Source organism: Balaenoptera acutorostrata, chromosome 13 (assembly GCF_949987535.1).
Source record: "Balaenoptera acutorostrata chromosome 13, mBalAcu1.1, whole genome shotgun sequence".
NCBI classification, from domain to species: Eukaryota; Metazoa; Chordata; class Mammalia; order Artiodactyla; family Balaenopteridae; genus Balaenoptera; species Balaenoptera acutorostrata.
The window spans coordinates 62,741,602-62,761,487 of record NC_080076.1 but is presented as its reverse complement, the minus strand read 5'-3'; the positions used below and the strand labels follow the sequence as shown (position 1 = coordinate 62,761,487).

Here is a 19,886-nt window from a genome sequence, read left to right as displayed (position 1 = left end):
CCTATCGCTCAGCCTGGTCAACTGGGCACCCAGCAGCGGTTCACCAAGCCCCTGTGGACACTGACATCTGAAATCTTGTGTAAGAGCATAGCTACCCATCCATATGGCTTATTCAGGCAAAGAGATGCTTACATTCTAGCCCAAGCAAGCAACCCACGACGTTCTGTTCTAATGGCAGGTTGGAGAAACAAATCCTCTGTGTGGATGCCCTGGGTCCGGGCAGCCGCTCCCACGACCCAGCGACAAGCATCTGCTGACCCCAGGCAGCAGAAGCCGGAGGAGCCGGGCGGTTGTGGTGACCCTGGCTGGCAGGCAGGCTCCGGGGCAGCTTTGTCTGCGGCTGCACAGGCCGCTGTGGTGACTTGGGCCCGGGGTGTGGGGCAGGGAAGGTCACCCCCGTGAGAGAGAGCCACTCAGGCCAATCGGGAAACGTGAGGCGGCTCCCAGGACAGAATCTGCACCGCGGAGGCGTGAAGGCACAGGCGAGAACGGCGGGCAGCAGAGACCCTGGAAGGGGACACGGCGCGGGCAGGAGTGGGGCTGCCTTGTTTGGTTCCCCCTTGAACGAGAGAAAAATCCTGATTCTGCCGTAATAAAAAAGCAAACAAAGACGATTTTTGGTTTAAAAAGAAGCCACTCAAGGGTTAAAATAGTTATTTTAAGTTAACAAAGGAAATTAATCTTCAAAGAAGCTGACACTAGCTGGAAACTCATCTGTGCCCGACAAGCCCGCACCGCGTGCCGCTCTGTCCTCGTGTCACCTGCGCTGAGCACCACCTGCGTGGAGGAGGCGTCTTTACAGTGGGGACAGCAGAGGCGGCGCTGACGGGGCTCCAGGCCGCTGCTCGCGGGCGGGTGGCACTCAGATGGGCGTTTCCTTCCTGTCCCTGCTGGGCGACGGCCGGGGCTGCTCCTTGCCGCCCGGGGGCGGCTCCCTGGCGACAGGCTCGGGCTCGGCCTGGGGCTCAGGCCGGGCGCGCTGCAGCTGGAGCAGGCGGAGCTGCACCCGCAGCTCGATGATGGCCTCACGCTCCTCGTGAATCGCCTGGTTCAGGTGGTTGTTCTTGATCTTGAGGGACAGAGACAACAGTGCTCACGTCAGCAAGAAGGCTGCAGGGCGACAACTCCCGCTGACCACAGAAACCTGGTGCCACACCGGAGCTACCCGCCCTCGGTCAGCGAAGTCCAGGTGACGCCCCGCCCCGCAGACCCCCCTCCTCCGGCAGGGGCGGCTGCTCAGCCCCGCTCGCTCGGCGCCCTTCCCGGGGCCCGTCTCTTCCCTTCCTGCCCACTCCGAGCGGCCCTGTGCCGACCTGCGGGGCGGCCAGATGGGGCGGGGGCCCTTGTTCAGACCAGGGGGCTGTTCCCTTCGTTGCAGCAGCCTGACCTACAGCCCAAGCGCTGAAGTTCTGGAGGACCGTTTCCCTACTCAGCATGTTCGTATGCTCTGTAAAATGCTGAGCAGGCGAGGTGCTGCCAGCTGGCCCGTCTCCCACGGCCCCCTGGCCTCGGCCTGCAGCTCTGGGGAGAGGACTCCCGAGCTGGGATCCAGTGTGGAATTGCCTGGTCTGTCCCGGCACCTGCCTGAGGGAGGGGAAGCCGCCCACGGCCCTCGGGCTCCTCTGTGAGGAGGGGAGGGCGAGAAGGGAGACTCTGGTCAGCATGCTGCCGGCTCCCCACGCCGCATACGCCCTGCACGCCCCCGGGGGGACACCCCCCAAAATCCCCCTCCTTGGCCTGCCCGTCGGTCACCGAGGGCAAGCAGAACACGTCTGCCGTGAGCCCTGCGCTTGCCATGACCTCAGTGCAGCCTCGGGTCCCCCGCGCCCACCTCCAGCTCCTCATTCTGCCGCTGCAGGTCCTGCAGGATGAGCTGCAGCTCGTCCTCGTCCTCGCTCTCGCTCTCGCTCTCCGATGAGTACTCCTCGGTCTCGCTGCGGCCGTGCTGCTGGCGGCTGCGCGGGGGCGGGGACAGGGCAGGAAGCGCGTTACCGGCCAGCAGAGACAGGCCCGTCGTCTGCCTCTAGACTGACCAGCTTTCCGTGGCTGCACTCGATACCGCACCATCCTTAAGACTTAATAAAGAAGAAACTGAAGGGTCACTCTGACGCCTCCACAGGGAAGGCTGAGCGCTGGCCACCTGTGCTCGCGCAGCAGTCGGCATCCCTGGAAACCAGCCCGCGGCTCTCCCTCACCTCTGGATCTCGGCGATCTCCGCTCGGAGGCGTTCCATCTCTTCTTTCTCCGAGGCGATCTGTCGGCGCAGGAACTGCTCCATGGCCAGGAGCTCCTCCTGTTCAGTCAGGATCTCATTCTCCTAAATAATGACCACTGGTGAACACCTTGAAGAGTCTGAGTCTAGGAAATGTCACTCTTTTGGGGTCTCCTGTCACCCTGAATTGTTTTGCCCCATACACTAACACACAAGTTATGGGAAAGCTTGTTGTACTGCACACCCCAAAAATACCCCATTTCCCTAATGTCAAGAAAAGGCTTCTTTGAGAAAAGGTAGACTAAGTTGTTTGGGAGGAATGACTAGATTTTTCTCAAGACATAAAATGCCACTTAGGAATCCTTCTTTTGCAAAGGCTCTGCATGCCGCCAGCACACTGGGCACAAAGCAAAGTTCAAGTGACTCCATGTGTTTTTGCTTCCCGGTCCTTTCTGAATGCCTTCCCACCGAGAGAATCTATTTTAGGGCCACAGTGGGCTTTGACAGTGTCACTAGGAAAGAAGGACCCAGGAGATGAGCAGCTGGTATCAACATCACCTGAAAGTAGATCTAGTGATGGAAAGACGTTCACAGAAGAAATCTTTTCTCCTCACCACAAGCCACCATCCTCCACAACCCATGTCTCCAGGGATAATATTTAAACAGTAAATATTCTCCTTTAACAGAATACGCATTTCTAAAACTGATTAGCTCACCTAAGGGGATAAATCCCTATCTGCCCAAGATCTAGCTAGCCCTTTCAACCTAGTGAAAAGAACCAAAGCAGACAAAACTTAGCAGGTAACAGAGATGGAAAGCTACAGAAATGAGCTGGAGGCAGCAAAGGTCTACAGCACTTTTTTCCAAACTAACATGTAGCAAGAGGATAAGAACCTGTGATCAAACATGAAAGATGCTGCGAGTTAAGTTCTAAAGTTAACTACCCAAAGCCTCCCATGTGCATAAAGAATCTCTCTCAGAGATGTGATATACATAATCCCCAGGTGTTTCCAAATGCAGAGATTCTCATCTTTTACCTCAGTGCACTTAGGAAAGCTACTGTTCCAAGAAATACCAGATTGAAAACTCTGAAATAAAGACATATTTGGGACTTGATTCTCTCTTCAGGGGAGAAGAGTTATACGTCCCTGGTAGGCAAAACAGTGTATTTTCAGAAGTGACAAAAAAGGATTGAAACTTGTAGGGCTTTGGGTATCCCACATACATGAGTTTCTGGGAGCACAGACTATGCTGTCAGAGCCTAAAACTTCATTCCTTTGTGGTTAAACTCTGGGAATTTCCAGAACAGAGTAAGGTTGAGTGAGAAATGTGGAAAGAAAAGAGCTCATCTTTAGCTCTCTGCCTGGAATACAGTAGATACTCAAGAGCTGTTTGCCAACTCGATTAATGAATAATCAAACAATTCATCTCCAACAACTGACTTTCACCTGCAAAGAATAAAATAAAATATCTAACAGGTGTTATTAGCAACGACTATCAGCTAAAATCTGTTACATTTCAAGGATCTCAAACTTTGTGACATCAGGAAGAACAAATTTTAAAATACTGAAGTCCAATCTCATTAATATGGAACAACTACACTAATTTGTAAATTAGGGGAAATACCTATAACTCAAGACCTGTGTGTGAGTGAAATGAGATGAAATAAAACATCTAGAACAGTTTCCAGTAAGAAGCAATCACTCAGTACAAAAGGTAGTTTCTTCCTCCAGCTGAACATTTACCCAAACACCACATAAAGGTAGGGCCAAATATGACAAGTAAGCCCCTCTAAAACCTCTAAGTCTTCTTATTAAGTTTGGTTAAAAGATTCACACCTCTGTAGTTGAGCTTCTCAAATTACAATATAAAATGACCATCAGCAGTCTGGCAACACACTCCTGAACAACCAATGGGTCAAAGAAGAAATCAAATATTGAGACAAATGCAAATGGAAGCACAACACACCAAAACTTAAGGGACGCAGAAAGAGCAGTTTGAAGAGGGAAGTTTATAGTGCCAAATGCCTACACTAAGAAAAAAGATTTCAAACAGTGTATCTTTATACCTCAAGGAACTAGAGAAAGAACCAACTAAACCTAAAATTAGCAAAAAGAAGAAAATACTAAAATCAGAGCAAAAATAAATGAAATGGAGACGAGAAAAGCAATATCAAAGGTCAATGAAATGAAGAATTGGTTTTTTAAAAGATAAACAAAATTGACAAACTTTTACCTAAATTAAGAGAGGGGACTTAAATAAAATTATAAATGAAAGAGGAAACATTACAACTGATACCACAGAAATACAAAGAATTATAAGATACTACTATGATGCCAACAAACTAGATAACCTAGAAAAAATGGGTAAGTTTTTTGTTGTTGTTTTGATTCCCTCTATTTGCCATTTCTTCCTGGGTAAGTTCTTAGAGGCATTAAAACCCACTAAGACTGAATCATGAAGAAATAGAAAATCTGAACAGACCAATAACGAGTAAAAAGATTGACCCAGTAGTCAAAAACCTCCCAACCAAGAAAAGAGCAGAACCAGACAGCTTCATAGGTGAATTCTACCAAACACTTAAAGAAGAATTAACACCAATCCTTCTCAAGCTCTTCTGGAAAACTGAAGAGGCAGGAACACTCCCAAACACATTTTACGAGGTCAGCATCACCCTCGTGCCAGAGCCAGATACAGACACCACAAGAAAAGAAAGAGGCCACTATCCCTGATGCAGATACATGCAAAAGTCCTCAAAACACATGCTAACAAACCAAATTCAACAATACATTAAAAAGATCATACACCACAATCAGGTGGGATTTATCTCTGGGATACAAGGATGGTTCAACATAACACAAACCAATAATGTGACACACCACATTAACAAAATGAGGGATAAAAATCATATTATCGCAAAGATTCAAAAAAGCATTTGACAAAATTCAACATCTTTTCATAATAAAAACTCTCAACAAAGTGAGTATAGAAGGAACATACACAGTGACATGATATGCTCATATGACAGGCCCACAGATAACATCATACCCCAGTGAAAGGCTGAAAGCATTTCTTCTAAGATCAGAAAAAAGACAAGATGCCCATTCTGTTCAATATAGTACTGAAGTCCTAGCCGGATTAATTAAACAAGAAATAAAAGGTATCCAAACTGTAAAGAATTAAAATTTACTGTTTGCAGATGACATGCTCTTATACACAGAAAACCATAAAGATTCCACCAAATAAGTGTCAGAACTAATAAACAAATTTAATAAAGTTGCAGAATATAAAATCAACATACAAAGATCAGTTGCATTTCTATATGCTAACAACCATATAAAAAAAAACAATTCCATTTACAATAGCATAAAAAAAGGCAATAAATTTAACCAAAGAGGTGAAATATCTGTACACTGAAAACTATAAAACATAGGTGAAAGAAATTTAAAAAGACACAAAAGATAAATGGAAAGATATCCCATGTTCATGGACTGGAGGAAATAATGTTAAAATTTCCATACTACCAAAGTAATTTACAGATTCATTGGAATCTCTATCAAAATTCCAATGGAGTTTCTCACAGAAATAGAAAAAACAATCCTATAATTCATACAGAACCACAAAAGACTATAAAAAATAGCCAAAGCAATCTCTCTCTCTCTGCCTTTTTTTTTAGCCAAAGCAATATTAAACGAGATGAACAAAGTTGGAGGCATCATCCTACAATCAAAACAGTGTGGTACTGGCATAAAAAAACAGACATATACACCAATGGAGCAGAACCGAGTCCAGAAATAAATCCACACATTTGTGGTCAATTGATCTTTGACAAGGATGCTACTACACAATGGAGAAAGGACAGGCTCTTTAATAAGTGGTGTTGAGAAACTGGTTTTCCGCATGCAAAAGAGTGAAAATGAACTCCTACCTTATCTCACTCCATACACAGTAATCAGCTCAAAATGGAGTAAAGACTTAAATATAAGACCTGAAACCATAAAACTATTAGAAGAAAACATAGGGAGAAAGTTTCTTGGCATTGAGTCTGAGCAATAATTTTTTAGATATGACCCCAAAAGCACAAATATACAGTAGACAAATGGGACTGCATCAAACTAAAAAGCTTCCACATAGCAAAGGAAACAAAGGAGTGAAGAGACAACCTATGGAATGAGAGAAAATATTTGCAAACCTTACATCTGTAACGTACGTATAAAGAACTCAAACTACTCAACAGTAAGAAAACAAACAACCCAATTAAAAAATGGGCAAAGGACCTAAATAAACATTTCTCAAAAGAAGACATACAAATGGCCAGATATATGAAAAGATGCCCAATGTCACTGATCATCAGGGAAAAGCAAATCAAAACCACAATGAGATAACACCTTCCACCTGTCAGAATGGCTTTTATCAAAAAACAAAAGATAACAAGTGCTGGCGAGGATGTGGAGTAAGGAAACCCTTGTGCTCTTTTAGTGGGAAGGTAAATTGATGCAGCCACTATGAAAAGCAGTATGGAGGTTCCTCCAAAAATACAAAATAGAACTATCACATGATCTAGCAATCCCACTTCTGGATATATATCCAAAGTAAATGAAAACAGGATATTGAAGAAATATCTGCACCCCCATGTTCACTGCAGCATTATTCACAATAGTCAAAATATGAAAACAACCCAATGGTCAATGGATCAATGAATAAAGATGTGATAGATAGATATATATTTATAATACATACACATATACACACACACACACATATATATATATAAAAACATATATAAAAAACATACAGGGGCTTCCCTGGTGGTCCAGTGGTTAAGAATCCGTCTCGCAATGCTGGGGACACTGGTTCGACCCCTGGTTGGGGAACTAAGATCCCACATGCCGCAGGGCAACTAAGTCCACATGCCATACCTAGAGAGAAGCCCGCGCACGCACTGCAACGAAGCGAAGAGCCCACGTGCCGCAATGAAAAATCCCACGTGCCACAACTAAGACCCGACACAGCCAAAAAAACAAAAACATTTAAAAAATAAAACATGTAAACACATACATATAAATACACAATGAATATTATTCTGACATAAGGTGGCAATCCTGCCATTTAATACAGCATAGATGAACCTGGAGGACATTAGGCTAAGTGAAATAAGCCAGACAGAAAAAGAAAAATACTGTACGATCTCACTCATTTGTGGAATCTAAGAAAAAGTCGAGTTCATAAAAGCAGAGAGTCGAACAATGGTTACCAGGGGCTGGAGGGTGGGGAAAATAGGGAGGTATTGGTCAAAAAATACAAAGTTGCGCTTAATGTTGAATGACTAAGTCTAGAGATCTAATAATGATGATGATAGTTAATGATACTGTACTGAATACTGGAAATATACTACGAGAGTAGACTTCAGGTGCTCTCATCACAAAAGAAAGGTAACTGTGTGAGAGGATAATGTTAATTAGCTTGATTGCAGTAATCATTTCACTATGTAGAGGTGTATCAAATCATCATGTTGTACACCTTAAATATATACAATTTTTATTTTAAAAAAAGAATCTTGCAAAATAGAGAAAAAGAGTTTAGCTTACCTGGGCAAGAAGAATATTTATGACTTCTTCATTTTCATTCATTTCTTCTTTGGAAACATCCTCTTTTGAAAGACTGGCTATCTCTTGTGCAATCTTGGTTTCACACTCCTGTCAAGTGAGAGAAATGAAAAGCACTGGTCAGCCTACTGTTAACACATTCAACAAATTCACACCATCACCAGTCCAGAAGTTTCCTTCTCACCTCCTAGAACTGAAAAAATAAGAGTGACACAGTCAGCTGAACCATCTGGACATATGGGTATCTGCTAACTGGGCTTTGAAAATAATGTGTGGGTCTCAGTCTGTGGCTGCACTGCAAGAAAAATGTTCAATTTTAATGTGCTCACCATTTCTGGAACCCTCCCACATAAATTACCTTCTGTAATACTTTTTTTTTTGGAGGGGGTTGATTTTAAGCATACAGTTCAACTGGTTTTGACGACTGTATACAGTCAAGTAACCACCGTCACAATCACGACACTGAACATCTCCATCACCACGAAGTGCCCTTGGGCTCTTCCACCATCTGCTGCCCCTGGCAACCACTAACCTGCTTTCCACTGCTCTGGTTTTGCCTTTTCTTATGTTTCATATAAACTGAATTAATCAGTAGTAGTCTTTTTTATCTGGCACATTGCTAATTTTGATTCACCTATTTTGTCGTTTGTATCAGTAGTTTACTGAGTAATATGCCATGATGTGAATGTACCCCAATTTGTTCATCCATTCACCAGCTGATGGACATTTCGGTCCTTTCTAGTTTTGAGCAATTTTAACTAGACCTGTTATGAACACTATGTATTTGCTTTGTGTGGGTATATGCCTTCTTCTGTTAGATAAATACCTAGGAGTGGGATTGCTGGGTCAGATGGTAACCTCATGCTTAACTTTAAAAGAAAATGCCAACTGTTTTCCAAAATGATTGAACCAAGAGCAATACAGGAGAGTTCCAGCTGCTCCACATTCTTGTCAACACTATTTTTAATTTTAGTCATTCTGGTTGGTGTGTAGTAGTATCTCGTGATTTTAAGTTGTATTTCCTTAATGACTAATGATGTTGAGTATCTTCACATGTGCTTATTTACCATCCATATATAATCTTCAGTAAAGTGCCTGTTCAAATCTTTGCCTTTTTAAAATTGAATTGTTATTGTAACAAATGTACCACTCTGGCAGGAGATGCTGATAATGAGGGAGGCTAAGCATGAGGGGGGAAGGGGTATATGGGAATTCTCTGTACCTTTCCCTCAATTCGGCTATGAACCTAAAACTGTTCTAAAAATATAAAGTTTAAAAAAAATTGGTTTGTCTTAAGAGTTTTTTATACATACTAGTTCAAGTCCTTTATCAAGTGTGTGTTTTTTGCAACTATTCTGTCAAAGTCTCTGGCTTGCATATTCATCTTCTTAATATCTTTTGAAGAGCATGTTTTGATGAAATGTAATTTACCAAATTTTTCTTTCATAGTTCAAGGATTTTGTGTCCTATTTAAGAAATCACTCAAACAGCTCATACAACTCAGTAACAAAAAAACAAAAAACCCAATCAAAAATGGGCAGAAGACCTAAACAGACATTTCTCCAAGGAGGAAATACAGATGACCAACAGGCACATGAAAAGATGAAATCATCATCGCTAATTATTAGAGAAATGCAAATTAAAACTACAATAAGGTACCACCTCACACTGGTCAGAATGGCCATCATTAAAAAGTCTACAAATAATAAATGTTGGAGAAAGTGTGGAGAGAAGGGAACCCTCCTACACTGAAGGTGTGGAGAGAAGGGAACCCTCCTACGCCAATGTAAATTGGTGCAGGTTCCTCAAAACACTGAAAAATAGAGTTGCCGTATGATCCAGCAATCCCACTCCTGGGCATATATCCAGACAAAACTATAATTTGAAAAGATACATACACCCCTATGTTCACAGCAGCACTATTCACAATAGCCAAGACATGGAAACTACCTAAATGTCCATTGACAGATGGATAAAGAAGATGTGGTATATATATAAAGGAATATTACTCAGCCATAAAAAAGCCATTTGCAGCTACATGGATAGACCTAGAGATTATCATACTAAGTGAAGTAAGTCAGAAAGAGAAAGACAAATACCATATATATCAGTTATATGTGGAATCTAAAACGTGACTCAAATAAACATCTATGAAACTGAAACAGACTCACAGACATACAGAACAGACTTGTGGTTGCCAAGGGGGAGGGGGGTAGGAGAGGGATGATGGATTAGGAGTTTGGGATTAGCTGATGCAAACTAGTATATATATAGGATGGATAAACAGCAGGGTCCTACTGTATAGCACAGGGAACTATATTCAATATCCTGTGAAAAACCATATGGAAAAGAATATGAAAAAGAATATATATACGTATAACTGAGGCACTTTGCTGTACAGCAGAAATTAACACAACACTGTAAATCAACTATACTGCAATAAAATTTTAAAAATCACTGCCTAAGCCAAAGTCAATAAGATCTTCTCTGTTTACTTCTGGAAGATTTTTTAGGTCTTAGTGTATGATTCATTTGGAGCTAATTTTTGTATATGTTGTGTGGAAAGAGGGAAAAAGTCAGGTTCTTTTTTTTTTTTTTTTTTTTGCATATAGATATCCAATTGTTCCAGCACCATTTGTTGAAAAGAAAATCCTTCCCTAGTCAACTGTCTTAGCATCTTTGTTGAAAATTAACTGCCCACACATGTGTTGGTCTATTTCTGGACTTTCTTTTCTGTATGTCTATCCTTACCCAATATTGACTGTCTTGATTACTATAGCTTTACAGTAAGTCTTAGTATCAGGTAGTGTGAGCCCTTCAATGTTGACCTTTTTCAAAACTGTTTAGGCTATTCTAGGTCATTTGTATTTCCACACAGATTTTAGAAGAGCTTGTTAATTTCTACCAAAATCACCTGTTTAGATTTTGATTGGAATTGAATCCACAGATCAATTTGGAAAAACCTAACATCTTAACAATACTGAGATATAAATATATTTTTAATTTATTTATGTCTTTTTTTTTATGGTTCACTATCCAATAGTTCATTGCAAATATACAGAAATACAACAGACTTGTACATCTGATCCTGTATGCTACAATGTTGCTCAAGTCACTTATTCAATGTTGTACAGATTCCTTAGGATTTTATATAGAGACAATCACATCATCCATGTATAAAGACTGATTTCTCTCCAATCCGTATGCCTTTTTTTCTTGTTTTAGTGCATGGCTAGAACGACCTCCAGTACAATGTTGAATAGAAGTGGTAAAAGCAGAAATCCTTGCTTGTATACCCAACCTTAGAGGAAAGCATTCAGACTTTCACCATTAAGCACAATGTAAATCAGAGATTTTTTTCTGTAAATGCCCTTTATCAGGCTGAAAGGCAGTGACTGCAAGTTTCTGTCAGGAGTTAAGTGTCAAATTCTGCCACATGCTTTCTCTGCATCTACTGACACAATTTTGTGGTTTCTTATTTTCAGTCTGTTAATATAATGAGTTATATTACTTCTATCTTTAAAGGTCATTTATTCCTCAACGTTGAAATCAACTTGATAGAACTTTTGGAGCACTTTGTGAATTAATAAGCAGACATGAAAAGATAGCATCAAGAAACTGGCAAAGTAGAGGTAATCCATCCCTTTCTATATTGGCTCTGGTTTGCTATGTCACAATTCCTTTATCCAAGAGAGATGCAGGAACACGAGAAAGGAAGCCGAGCCCACGTGAGCCTGTCCTGGGTCAGAGACCCTTCATTAAAGGCTGCTGGGCAACGCCACAGGGTGGACAGCGACCACAGGAGGACTGGCTGGTCTGTCACTAAAACCTGATTCCAGGCCGAATCGTGAAGGGAATAATTAATTAATTAAAAACAGGCACTGGAAGCAAAAGATAGATAATCTGGCAAGTGGGGAAAAAAGGAGGAAGAAAAATACACAGAGGGCGTCTGCTAGTCCTAGAGTGCAGGTGTAGAAACTCCATCACAGCTTCCTTCCTGACAAAGCTATCTCCACATAAGTGCGAACTGCTGCCCTCGAAGCAACATGCATTGTCTTGTCTTTTAGCAAAACCACAACTGCGACCCACCATGGACCATGCTGTCCCACTCTGACAAACGCTAACTCATGTTCCTTGGAAGTGCTCTTTGGACCCTGGCATTGAATCTGCACGTGGGTTGTAAGAGGGTCCAGAGACCTGGGACCTCGGCCTTGGCGTGGCCAGGAAACTCAGAGTCCCAGCGCCAAGCAACACACACTAAACTAGAGGGAGACCAACAGTCTGGCTCACGAACCCCAAGCTCATCAGGAGGCACACGCCACCCTGCCTGTTACCAGGTAAAGAAAGCCCCTCCTGATCTTCGGTACCTCCGTGTGTTTTTAAAGAGCTGACTCAAAGCCCTCAAACTCCCCTGCAGTCTTTGAAACATATCACCATCTGACTGCTTCTCACGCCTGGAAACCTGTTTACAGGTACAACCAAGCAGGAAATGACAAAACATCTTTTAGCCAAATAGTCTAATTAAAAAACTCAACTTTCTAAATTAAATGAAGCATTTTCCTGATACCAAGCTGAAGGATCAATAATCCAGAACTGGGAACATGTGAACAAATCTCCCTTCAGGGAACTTTCCCTCAAAAGGTATTTACACTGGGTTGGCCAAAAAGGTCATTGGGCTTTTTTATTTTAAACAAAAACCCGAAGGAACTTTTCAGCCAACCCAATATAAATTGGGTTGTACTTTAAAAAAATCACTTAAAATGGTATATAAAAGATTCCAGCGCACTCTTTTTACATTTCATTATAAACATGATGTGCCAAAATAATAAATTTACTCACTTGTCTTTTAGCTTCTCTCAGTTTTCTTTTGAGGGCTGTCAAAATCCTTTGTACTTCCCATAATCTTTCCTCTTTAGATAAATCCTTTATCCCACCCTGCAGATCTCGATGTAAACAGTTCAAAAGAAACTCCTAGAAAGTAACACACCACACACTGTATATGATTCCATGTCTTGTCATCTTAAAATAAAACCACATGCAATTTCTAAAAATGCAGAATCAACTACTTTTCAATTATCATTAAAAAAATAACATAATGCACGAATTGTTTTTTCAAGGCTATGACTGAAAAATCATCTTTATTTTTTCTGCCTGAGCATTGGGTTCTAATCCATCAATTTACATTGGTTCCCAGTAGTCAATTCACATCCCTTCCCCCAACACATCAACTACTAAGAAATGGGAGCTCAGAGCAGACAAAAGGGAAGAAAGGCAAGCAGGGATTTGATAACTTGTATGCAAACAAAAGATGTAATAATTATCAAATGTAAGTAAACGTCTTAGCCTTGAATTTCTTATTGAGCTTGCCAAACACACACAACCAAATGGCACTGTTTCAGTAGCACAGTGGGAAAACACAGGATTTGGGGTCAAATCCTGGCTCTTCAGCTTAGTAACCAGGTGACACAGCGTAACTTATTTAACTTCCCCAAATTTCATTATTCTTATCTGTAAAATAAGGCCAATAAAGCAGCCTTGTCCAGATAAGCTAACATTTTTGGACTGCTTACAACATACCTGGCACCATGGTGAACATCTTTAACGCATTATTTCATTTAAGGTAATCTTCACATCAAACCTAGGAGAGGACTCATTTTTAAATGCAATCCCCAAGGCTTAAGGAGGTTAAGCAACGTGCCTAATTAGGAGCAGAGCAAGAATTTAAAGCCAGGTCTTTTGATTTCCAAACCTGTGCTCTGTCCACTATGATGTTCTGCCTTAACTGGCATGAAATAGTGCCAGATGGGAAGTTCTGGCTTCAGTGCGCCATGACGAGTATGCCTGACACAGCTCCAGACACACGGGAAGTGTTCAAGGAACAGGAGGCCATCGTCCTCAGCACTGCAGTCTCCCACCGGGTCAGAACGAGGGCTGGCTCTGGGGGCCGGGGGGTGGGCTGCACGCACCTGTCTTCTGATCTCCTCCTTGATGCTCTCTTGGGTCTCGGGCAGTGTGGGCATCGTGGCCATGTTAGACCATCGCAGAGGTTTCGTCACTTGCTTCAGTGTCACATTTCCGAAGAGCTCTTGCACATGTGTGAAAAACACATATAGGACACGATTGCTAATCTAAAAAAAAAAAAAGAAAAAAGAAAATATTTGCAAGAAAAATATTAAAATTATCATTTCATTTCATTTGTGTCTGTTGCCTAAGTGCATCCTCAGTAGTGACTAGACATGTTTTGCTAATTAGTGGACAATTTAAAGAAGAGAATGAGAAAGTATGAGTTAAGTCATGGACTCAGCACTATGAGAAATTGCGGGGAAAAAGCCAAGAAATGGATGCAGAGGCCGATAATCATCAATCTGTTCTGTTTTAGCACCATAACATTAACTGATTTTTTAAATCTTATGTTCTTTATTTTCAAGTTACTGTGATACATTTTAACACATGCAACTGGATCTACTAAGGAACAAAGGAGCCTGCAGCTGCAGAGCTGGGCTGAGTGTGGTACCCCCGCTCCAGAGACGAATGCTTCTGGGCAGACTCCAGAGCCCGTGTTTAAATAGATGCTCCAATGCTAAGAGACCAGGACGTTAGGCTGGCTAAAAAGCTAATAAAAGAAATTATTTCCTACCTAAAACTTATTCTGACAACACACCTGAATCTTCTGTGACACCAACATCCCTACTACAGTTATATTAAGTAACAATGTAATATTTACCAAATTCTGAAAACTTGACTAATATGAAATTTGAGAAACATTTTGCTTCCAAAATATAATCAACAAGCAATGAAGGAATCTTCAGTGAAAGAAAATACACTCTTATATGTAACAGTGTGTTATAACAGTGACCAATAATAACCTGGTATATTGGCCAAAAACAAGGCTTAAAATAAAAACTATAACCCCATCTCATGTTTTGCCCTTTGTTTTTGGCCTGAGTGAAATATCAGTAACTCCAATTAAAGGATAACACATGCTCTATGCCAGCACCAAGTGAGCAGCAGAAAACGAAGGCCAGGAATTTATGCTGTAAAGAGACACCAACTAACACACCACCCACCTCTCTGAAATGCCTCCTCAGATTAAGATTCTGTAAAATACTCTATACACACCTCTTCATGAATGAAGTCCTCAGGTCAAATCCCTGACCAAATGAACAACGTTAGGCCCCCTTGAGCCTGAGTCTGTATGTGTGTGTGATATGATTAAGCAGTAATGCTATTTGATGAAGGAACTGAAATCCTTAAAACACTGCAGATGAACTGTAACTGCAGGTACCTCGGGCTCCTCTTCCACTAAGGACAGATCACTGTCATCAGGAACTGCTTACAAACCACACCAAAGACTGGACAATATTCCAATTTCACAGCCGCAGCCAAAAGGCCAACATGCTCATTACCTTACATGCCAACACTGTCCACACTGTGAAAGAAAAAGGCCAACATTCAGCCTAACCCCTTACCCACCGTCCCTGGTTCACCGCTTGGTATGTGACTCAGCAACAGGAAACCCTCCCTGCATCCCCAGGGCCGGCCGTGTACCTGGACAGTCGGGCTGAGCACTATAGAAATGTTCTGGATGTTCATTTTTGTTTCCAGCTCCTTGGCGATAACGTGATCCATGTGCACGATCAGCCAGGAGATCAGCAGACGGTTACACTCGGGCAGCTCCTCCAGCAGGCGCTGGAACTCCTGCACCTTCTCGCCCTCCGAGCTCCGCCCACAAGCCTCTTCAAAGCGGGGCAGCAGCTCCTTGGTCAGCAGGTTCTCGGGCAGGTCCCGCAGGTATTGCTTCAGCAAACTGGCTACAGTGTTAGGCTCATACTCTTCCAAGTTTGGAGACTCCTCTCTGTCATAGGCTGCTTTCAGCTCATCCACCTTGGATTTAATTCCTTAGAATATTCGAATTCAGAAGAGAAAGAAAGTATCAAGAAAAAAAGAAATCAAACACACAGCTTTCTTCCCCAGTGTGCCCACCCCTGGGGGAGATCAGAGAAGAGCCATCCTGACCATATGAAGTGTTAATCTGCACATGGTTCATACGATTCCTCCATTAAAGCAGATAAAAGACTACACTTAGAGGATGAATTTAACCAAAAGCTAAATGATAATGGACAAACTCAGTACTCAGAACAAAAGTCATAATAACCACAGAAACGTCAAGCAAATATGCCAATCGATTCAGGGGAAAAAACTGTTTTTTATTTAAAGATAGGTAGGTAAAAATTCAGGCAAAAATTAAACTACAATCCAAGCATATGCCTTGCTCTACACGAGTGGCCAACTGCTTTTCCTAACTAGCCACAGGACTGACAACATAAAATACAACTCAGTACATACAAGCACGTTTCAAAAAGTTGTGGGTGACTACTCTTTTATAAGTAAAAATTGTATCATAAATGCAAAAGGTGAGTTCCCTATCTAAACAAACTCTTTGAAAATTATTCATTACATAATACCCATCTAATTTCTAAGTTTAAGTTCTTTACATGTTTTCTTAACCTGAAACAGGGTTAGAACAAAAGAAAAGTGAAATTTGGGTTACTAAAATCAAATTGTTTTGCTTTTCTTACTGGACAGAAACACACACAAATGTTTTTCAGACACAAAGTATTTTAGATTTTTAGTCCAATGTGCATTTAAGTGACATAATTCAGTGACGCTGATTGCTCATAAGAACACAAAGTAGCTTTCTGTTGTTTTCAATACTTAAAACTTTAGGCCAAGATGTGGTACTATACACAACACAATACTATTCAGCTATAAAAAAGAATGAAATCCTGACATTTGCCAACAGCATGGATGGACCTAGAGGGTGTTACACTATGTGAAATAAGTCAGAGAAAGACAAAATACTTCATATGTGGAATCTAAACAAATAAAACAAACTAGTGAATATAACAAAAAAGAAACGGACTCACAGATATAGAGAACAAACTAGTGGTTACCAGAGGGGAAAGGGAAGGGGTGAGGGGCAAGTGAGGGGTAGGGGATTAAGAGATACAAACTACCATGTATAAAATAAATAAGCTACAAGGATATATTGTACAGCACAGGGAATATAGCCAATATTTTACAACTATAAATGGAGTATAACCTTTAAAAATATTGAATCACTATGCTGTATCCCTGAAACTTATATAATTTTGTACATCAACTATACTTCAATTTAAAAAAAACTTCAGGTCAATTATTGGAAACAAGCCACAAACTAAGGCTGACAGATTGTAATGGTAAACACAAACACTCAAGTGTCACCTAGTCTGAGCAGCATTTTACAATCAATAGTGCTTACACCTGGGCTCTGACATTCCTTATGTGAAAACCTTTTAATGCCATCACAGTAAATCAGTAACTTAATCTAGCACTGACAAAATGAAATCAACAACCTCAAATAGGAAAATAATAATATGAATCTTATTTTTGTATAATCTTTATTTTGAGGTGGAAAAGTTAGAAAATAATTTCTATTTTCTTACTTTTATGAGTAAAACATGGTGTGTGATAACTTTAATTGAAATTCTTGACAAAGACCTCCTCTCTCTCTCATATACATTTTATAGATTTGTAATTTTCCCCCAACAGTGCCTGCCCAGAAAATTGCACAAGTGAAAAGTGCACAAATTTCCAGGTACAGAAAGAGCATACGCAAAATCATAGATTAGCTTTAAAACTGGAACGTATATATGGAGAAGTGAGAATCAGAGTTCTCCACCAGAAAACAATACTGTTAGCATTCAAAAAGAAAAGTCACAGCCATAAACTCTGTAGTCCAGAGTGCTGAATGCAGCATTCTGCCAGAGCTTCAAAAATAAATACAAAATTGATCAAAGCAGAAGCTCGGCCTCCAAGGAGCCAACAACAGGGGAGCAGCTCAGTTTGAACACTCTGACACATGAATTCAGAGGAGTCCCACACCTCCGACTCCAAAAGAATGCAAACATCAAAAATAGGTCAAAGACAAAAGAATCCTTTGAACAAAGCTGTAGGAATTCTTCAGAGAAACTTTCACCTAAAACAAAGTTTCTTCACACCTATCGAAATCACGTGAGAGAAGCAGCTATGTTAGTATTGTGTAGATCTTTAAAAATCCATCATAAATTTTTCTTAAAAGGCAAGTTTCAAATTCATTTAAATGTGTTTATTTTTATGTAACTAAAGACTTATAAATTCAAATTCAGTGCCTAATTAATTTATCTTATTTTCTATAAAATAGTAGCATTTTAGCCAAAACACTCTTAAATGATAACATGTTATCTGTGGGATTATGTAAAGGTCTCCCCAATTATCAAACATGCCTGCCCTTTCTTAACAAAGCTTAAATATCAAATCCACCTTCTAGAAATGTGCATGAACCAATTAAATGGAAAAACTAAATCTAGTCTCTTTATTCTAAATGTGTATGATTTAACTCATCATGAAATACACATGAGCAACAGCGAATGTTACAGCCTCAAGGTCCAGGACCAAGACACTGAACCACGGGAACGTGATGACAACAGCACGGATGCCACACAGGTCAGGACTTGCATCCTACACCGACACAAAGCCACGCTGCTCTGTAAGAAATAGAGTCTTCTACTTTAGACAGCATGCATTTTGCTTGATTTTAGACACCCAATATGAATTACTTTCCTGCCAGTATGAAATGTAAGTTTTCATACACACGGAACATAGAGAAATGGAACCTCAACTTCACTAATGCACGTAAGAGCCGCGCCTGAACACAGAGGTATCCACATCTGGGACCTAAACATTTAGCAAGAACATTGTGCATCCCTCAGCTGAACTCAGGAAATACTTAAACGACTGTCAGTAACTGTGTCTTGTGGCCAAGAAGCGTCCTGAACCCAGATGTCCTTTCTCCCCGCTGACCACCCCACAACGCCCAGCCTCACGGAGGCACCCAGGTGAGGGGCACCACCCACACACCACAGACACACACACACACACACACACACACACACACAGAGCGTAGGGGTCTTTGTTCAACTAGAAGGATCAAGGAAATGAATGAGGTTTAGGACCCGTGTCACAATTTTCCTCACAAGTGAGTATTTGTTCCCTTCCTTTGAAAAACGGAAGTGAATCTAATCTTTAAAAACCAGTACATGTGGGGCTTCCCTGGTGGCGCAGTGGTTGAGAATCTGCCTGCTAATGCAGGGGACACGGGTTCAAGCCCTGGTCTGGGAGGATCCCACATGCCGCGGAGCGGCTGGGCCCGTGAGCCACAATTGCTGAGCCTGCGCGTCTGGAGCCTGTGCCCCGCGACGGGAGGGGCCGCGATGGAGAAAGGCCCGCGCACCGCGATGAAGAGCGGTCCCCGCACCGCGATGAAGAGTGGCCCCCGCTTGCCGCAACTGGAGAAAGCCCTCGCACGAACCGAGGACCCAACACAGCCAAAAATAAAATAAATAAATAAATAAAATCAAGTAAAACTTTAAAAAAAAAAAAAAAAACCAGTACATGTGGTGCGAGCCCCATACCTGACACTCTGTAGATGCCTTCACACTTCATGCCATGCTTCTCCACATAATCCACACACTCCCGGAAGACGGCCGGCAGCCGAACGCCGTCGTACATCATGGTCCTCTCCACTGCATCAGCCAGAGGAATCCCAAAGATGGGTTTGAGATTCGGGACATCTATCTGAGGCACCTCTGGCTCCTGAATTGGCTTCTTCTTTTTCTTCTTTTCCTTCCACTGTTTAACCACGTCAGCTGCTGTCAAGTCTTTTGACTTTTTCTCTTTATGTTTTTCCTCTTTGTGTTTTTCTTCTTTATGTTTTTCCTCTTTGGGTTTCTCTTTTATTTTAAAATCCTTCTCTTTCTTTTTAGAAAAGCTGGGCTTCTTGAAAACATGGATCCCCTTGGACCTCTTCATTTTGGAAGGACTTTCGGCTTCATCTCCAGAGCTATCTTCCTGAAAGGCGGCATAGCCTTCAGCTGCCAAAGAAATGCAGGGTGCATGAGTCAGATGTCTGCTGAATGTCAAACTGTCCATTTTCAATGTCTGAAAACAGGACAAAGAAGTGTCACCTGGCCCTGGCTACCTAGCTTTTC

General features: G+C 41.7%; 1 protein-coding gene across 3 annotated transcripts in view; it reads right to left on the bottom strand.

Moving 5' to 3' along the window:
- Nucleotides 1-639: 639 nt before the first annotated feature.
- RALBP1 (ralA binding protein 1) overlaps nt 640-19,886 on the bottom strand; it is a 42,950-nt gene continuing 23,703 nt past the window's right edge. For 2 of the 3 annotated variants that reach the window (XM_057526458.1, XM_057526459.1), the window contains exons 3-10: nt 19,311-19,769; nt 15,367-15,716; nt 13,785-13,946; nt 12,658-12,789; nt 7,801-7,908; nt 2,196-2,317; nt 1,832-1,955; nt 640-1,069 (exon numbers count right to left, since the gene is read on the bottom strand). In XM_057526458.1, coding sequence (XP_057382441.1) covers nt 863-1,069; nt 1,832-1,955; nt 2,196-2,317; nt 7,801-7,908; nt 12,658-12,789; nt 13,785-13,946; nt 15,367-15,716; nt 19,311-19,769 — 1,664 coding nt within the window. In that variant the 3' untranslated portion in view covers nt 640-862. Of the gene's footprint in view, nt 1,070-1,831; nt 2,076-2,195; nt 2,318-7,800; nt 7,909-12,657; nt 12,790-13,784; nt 13,947-15,366; nt 15,717-19,310; nt 19,770-19,886 lie in introns of those variants that run through there. The other variant, XM_057526461.1, reaches the window with a different exon arrangement.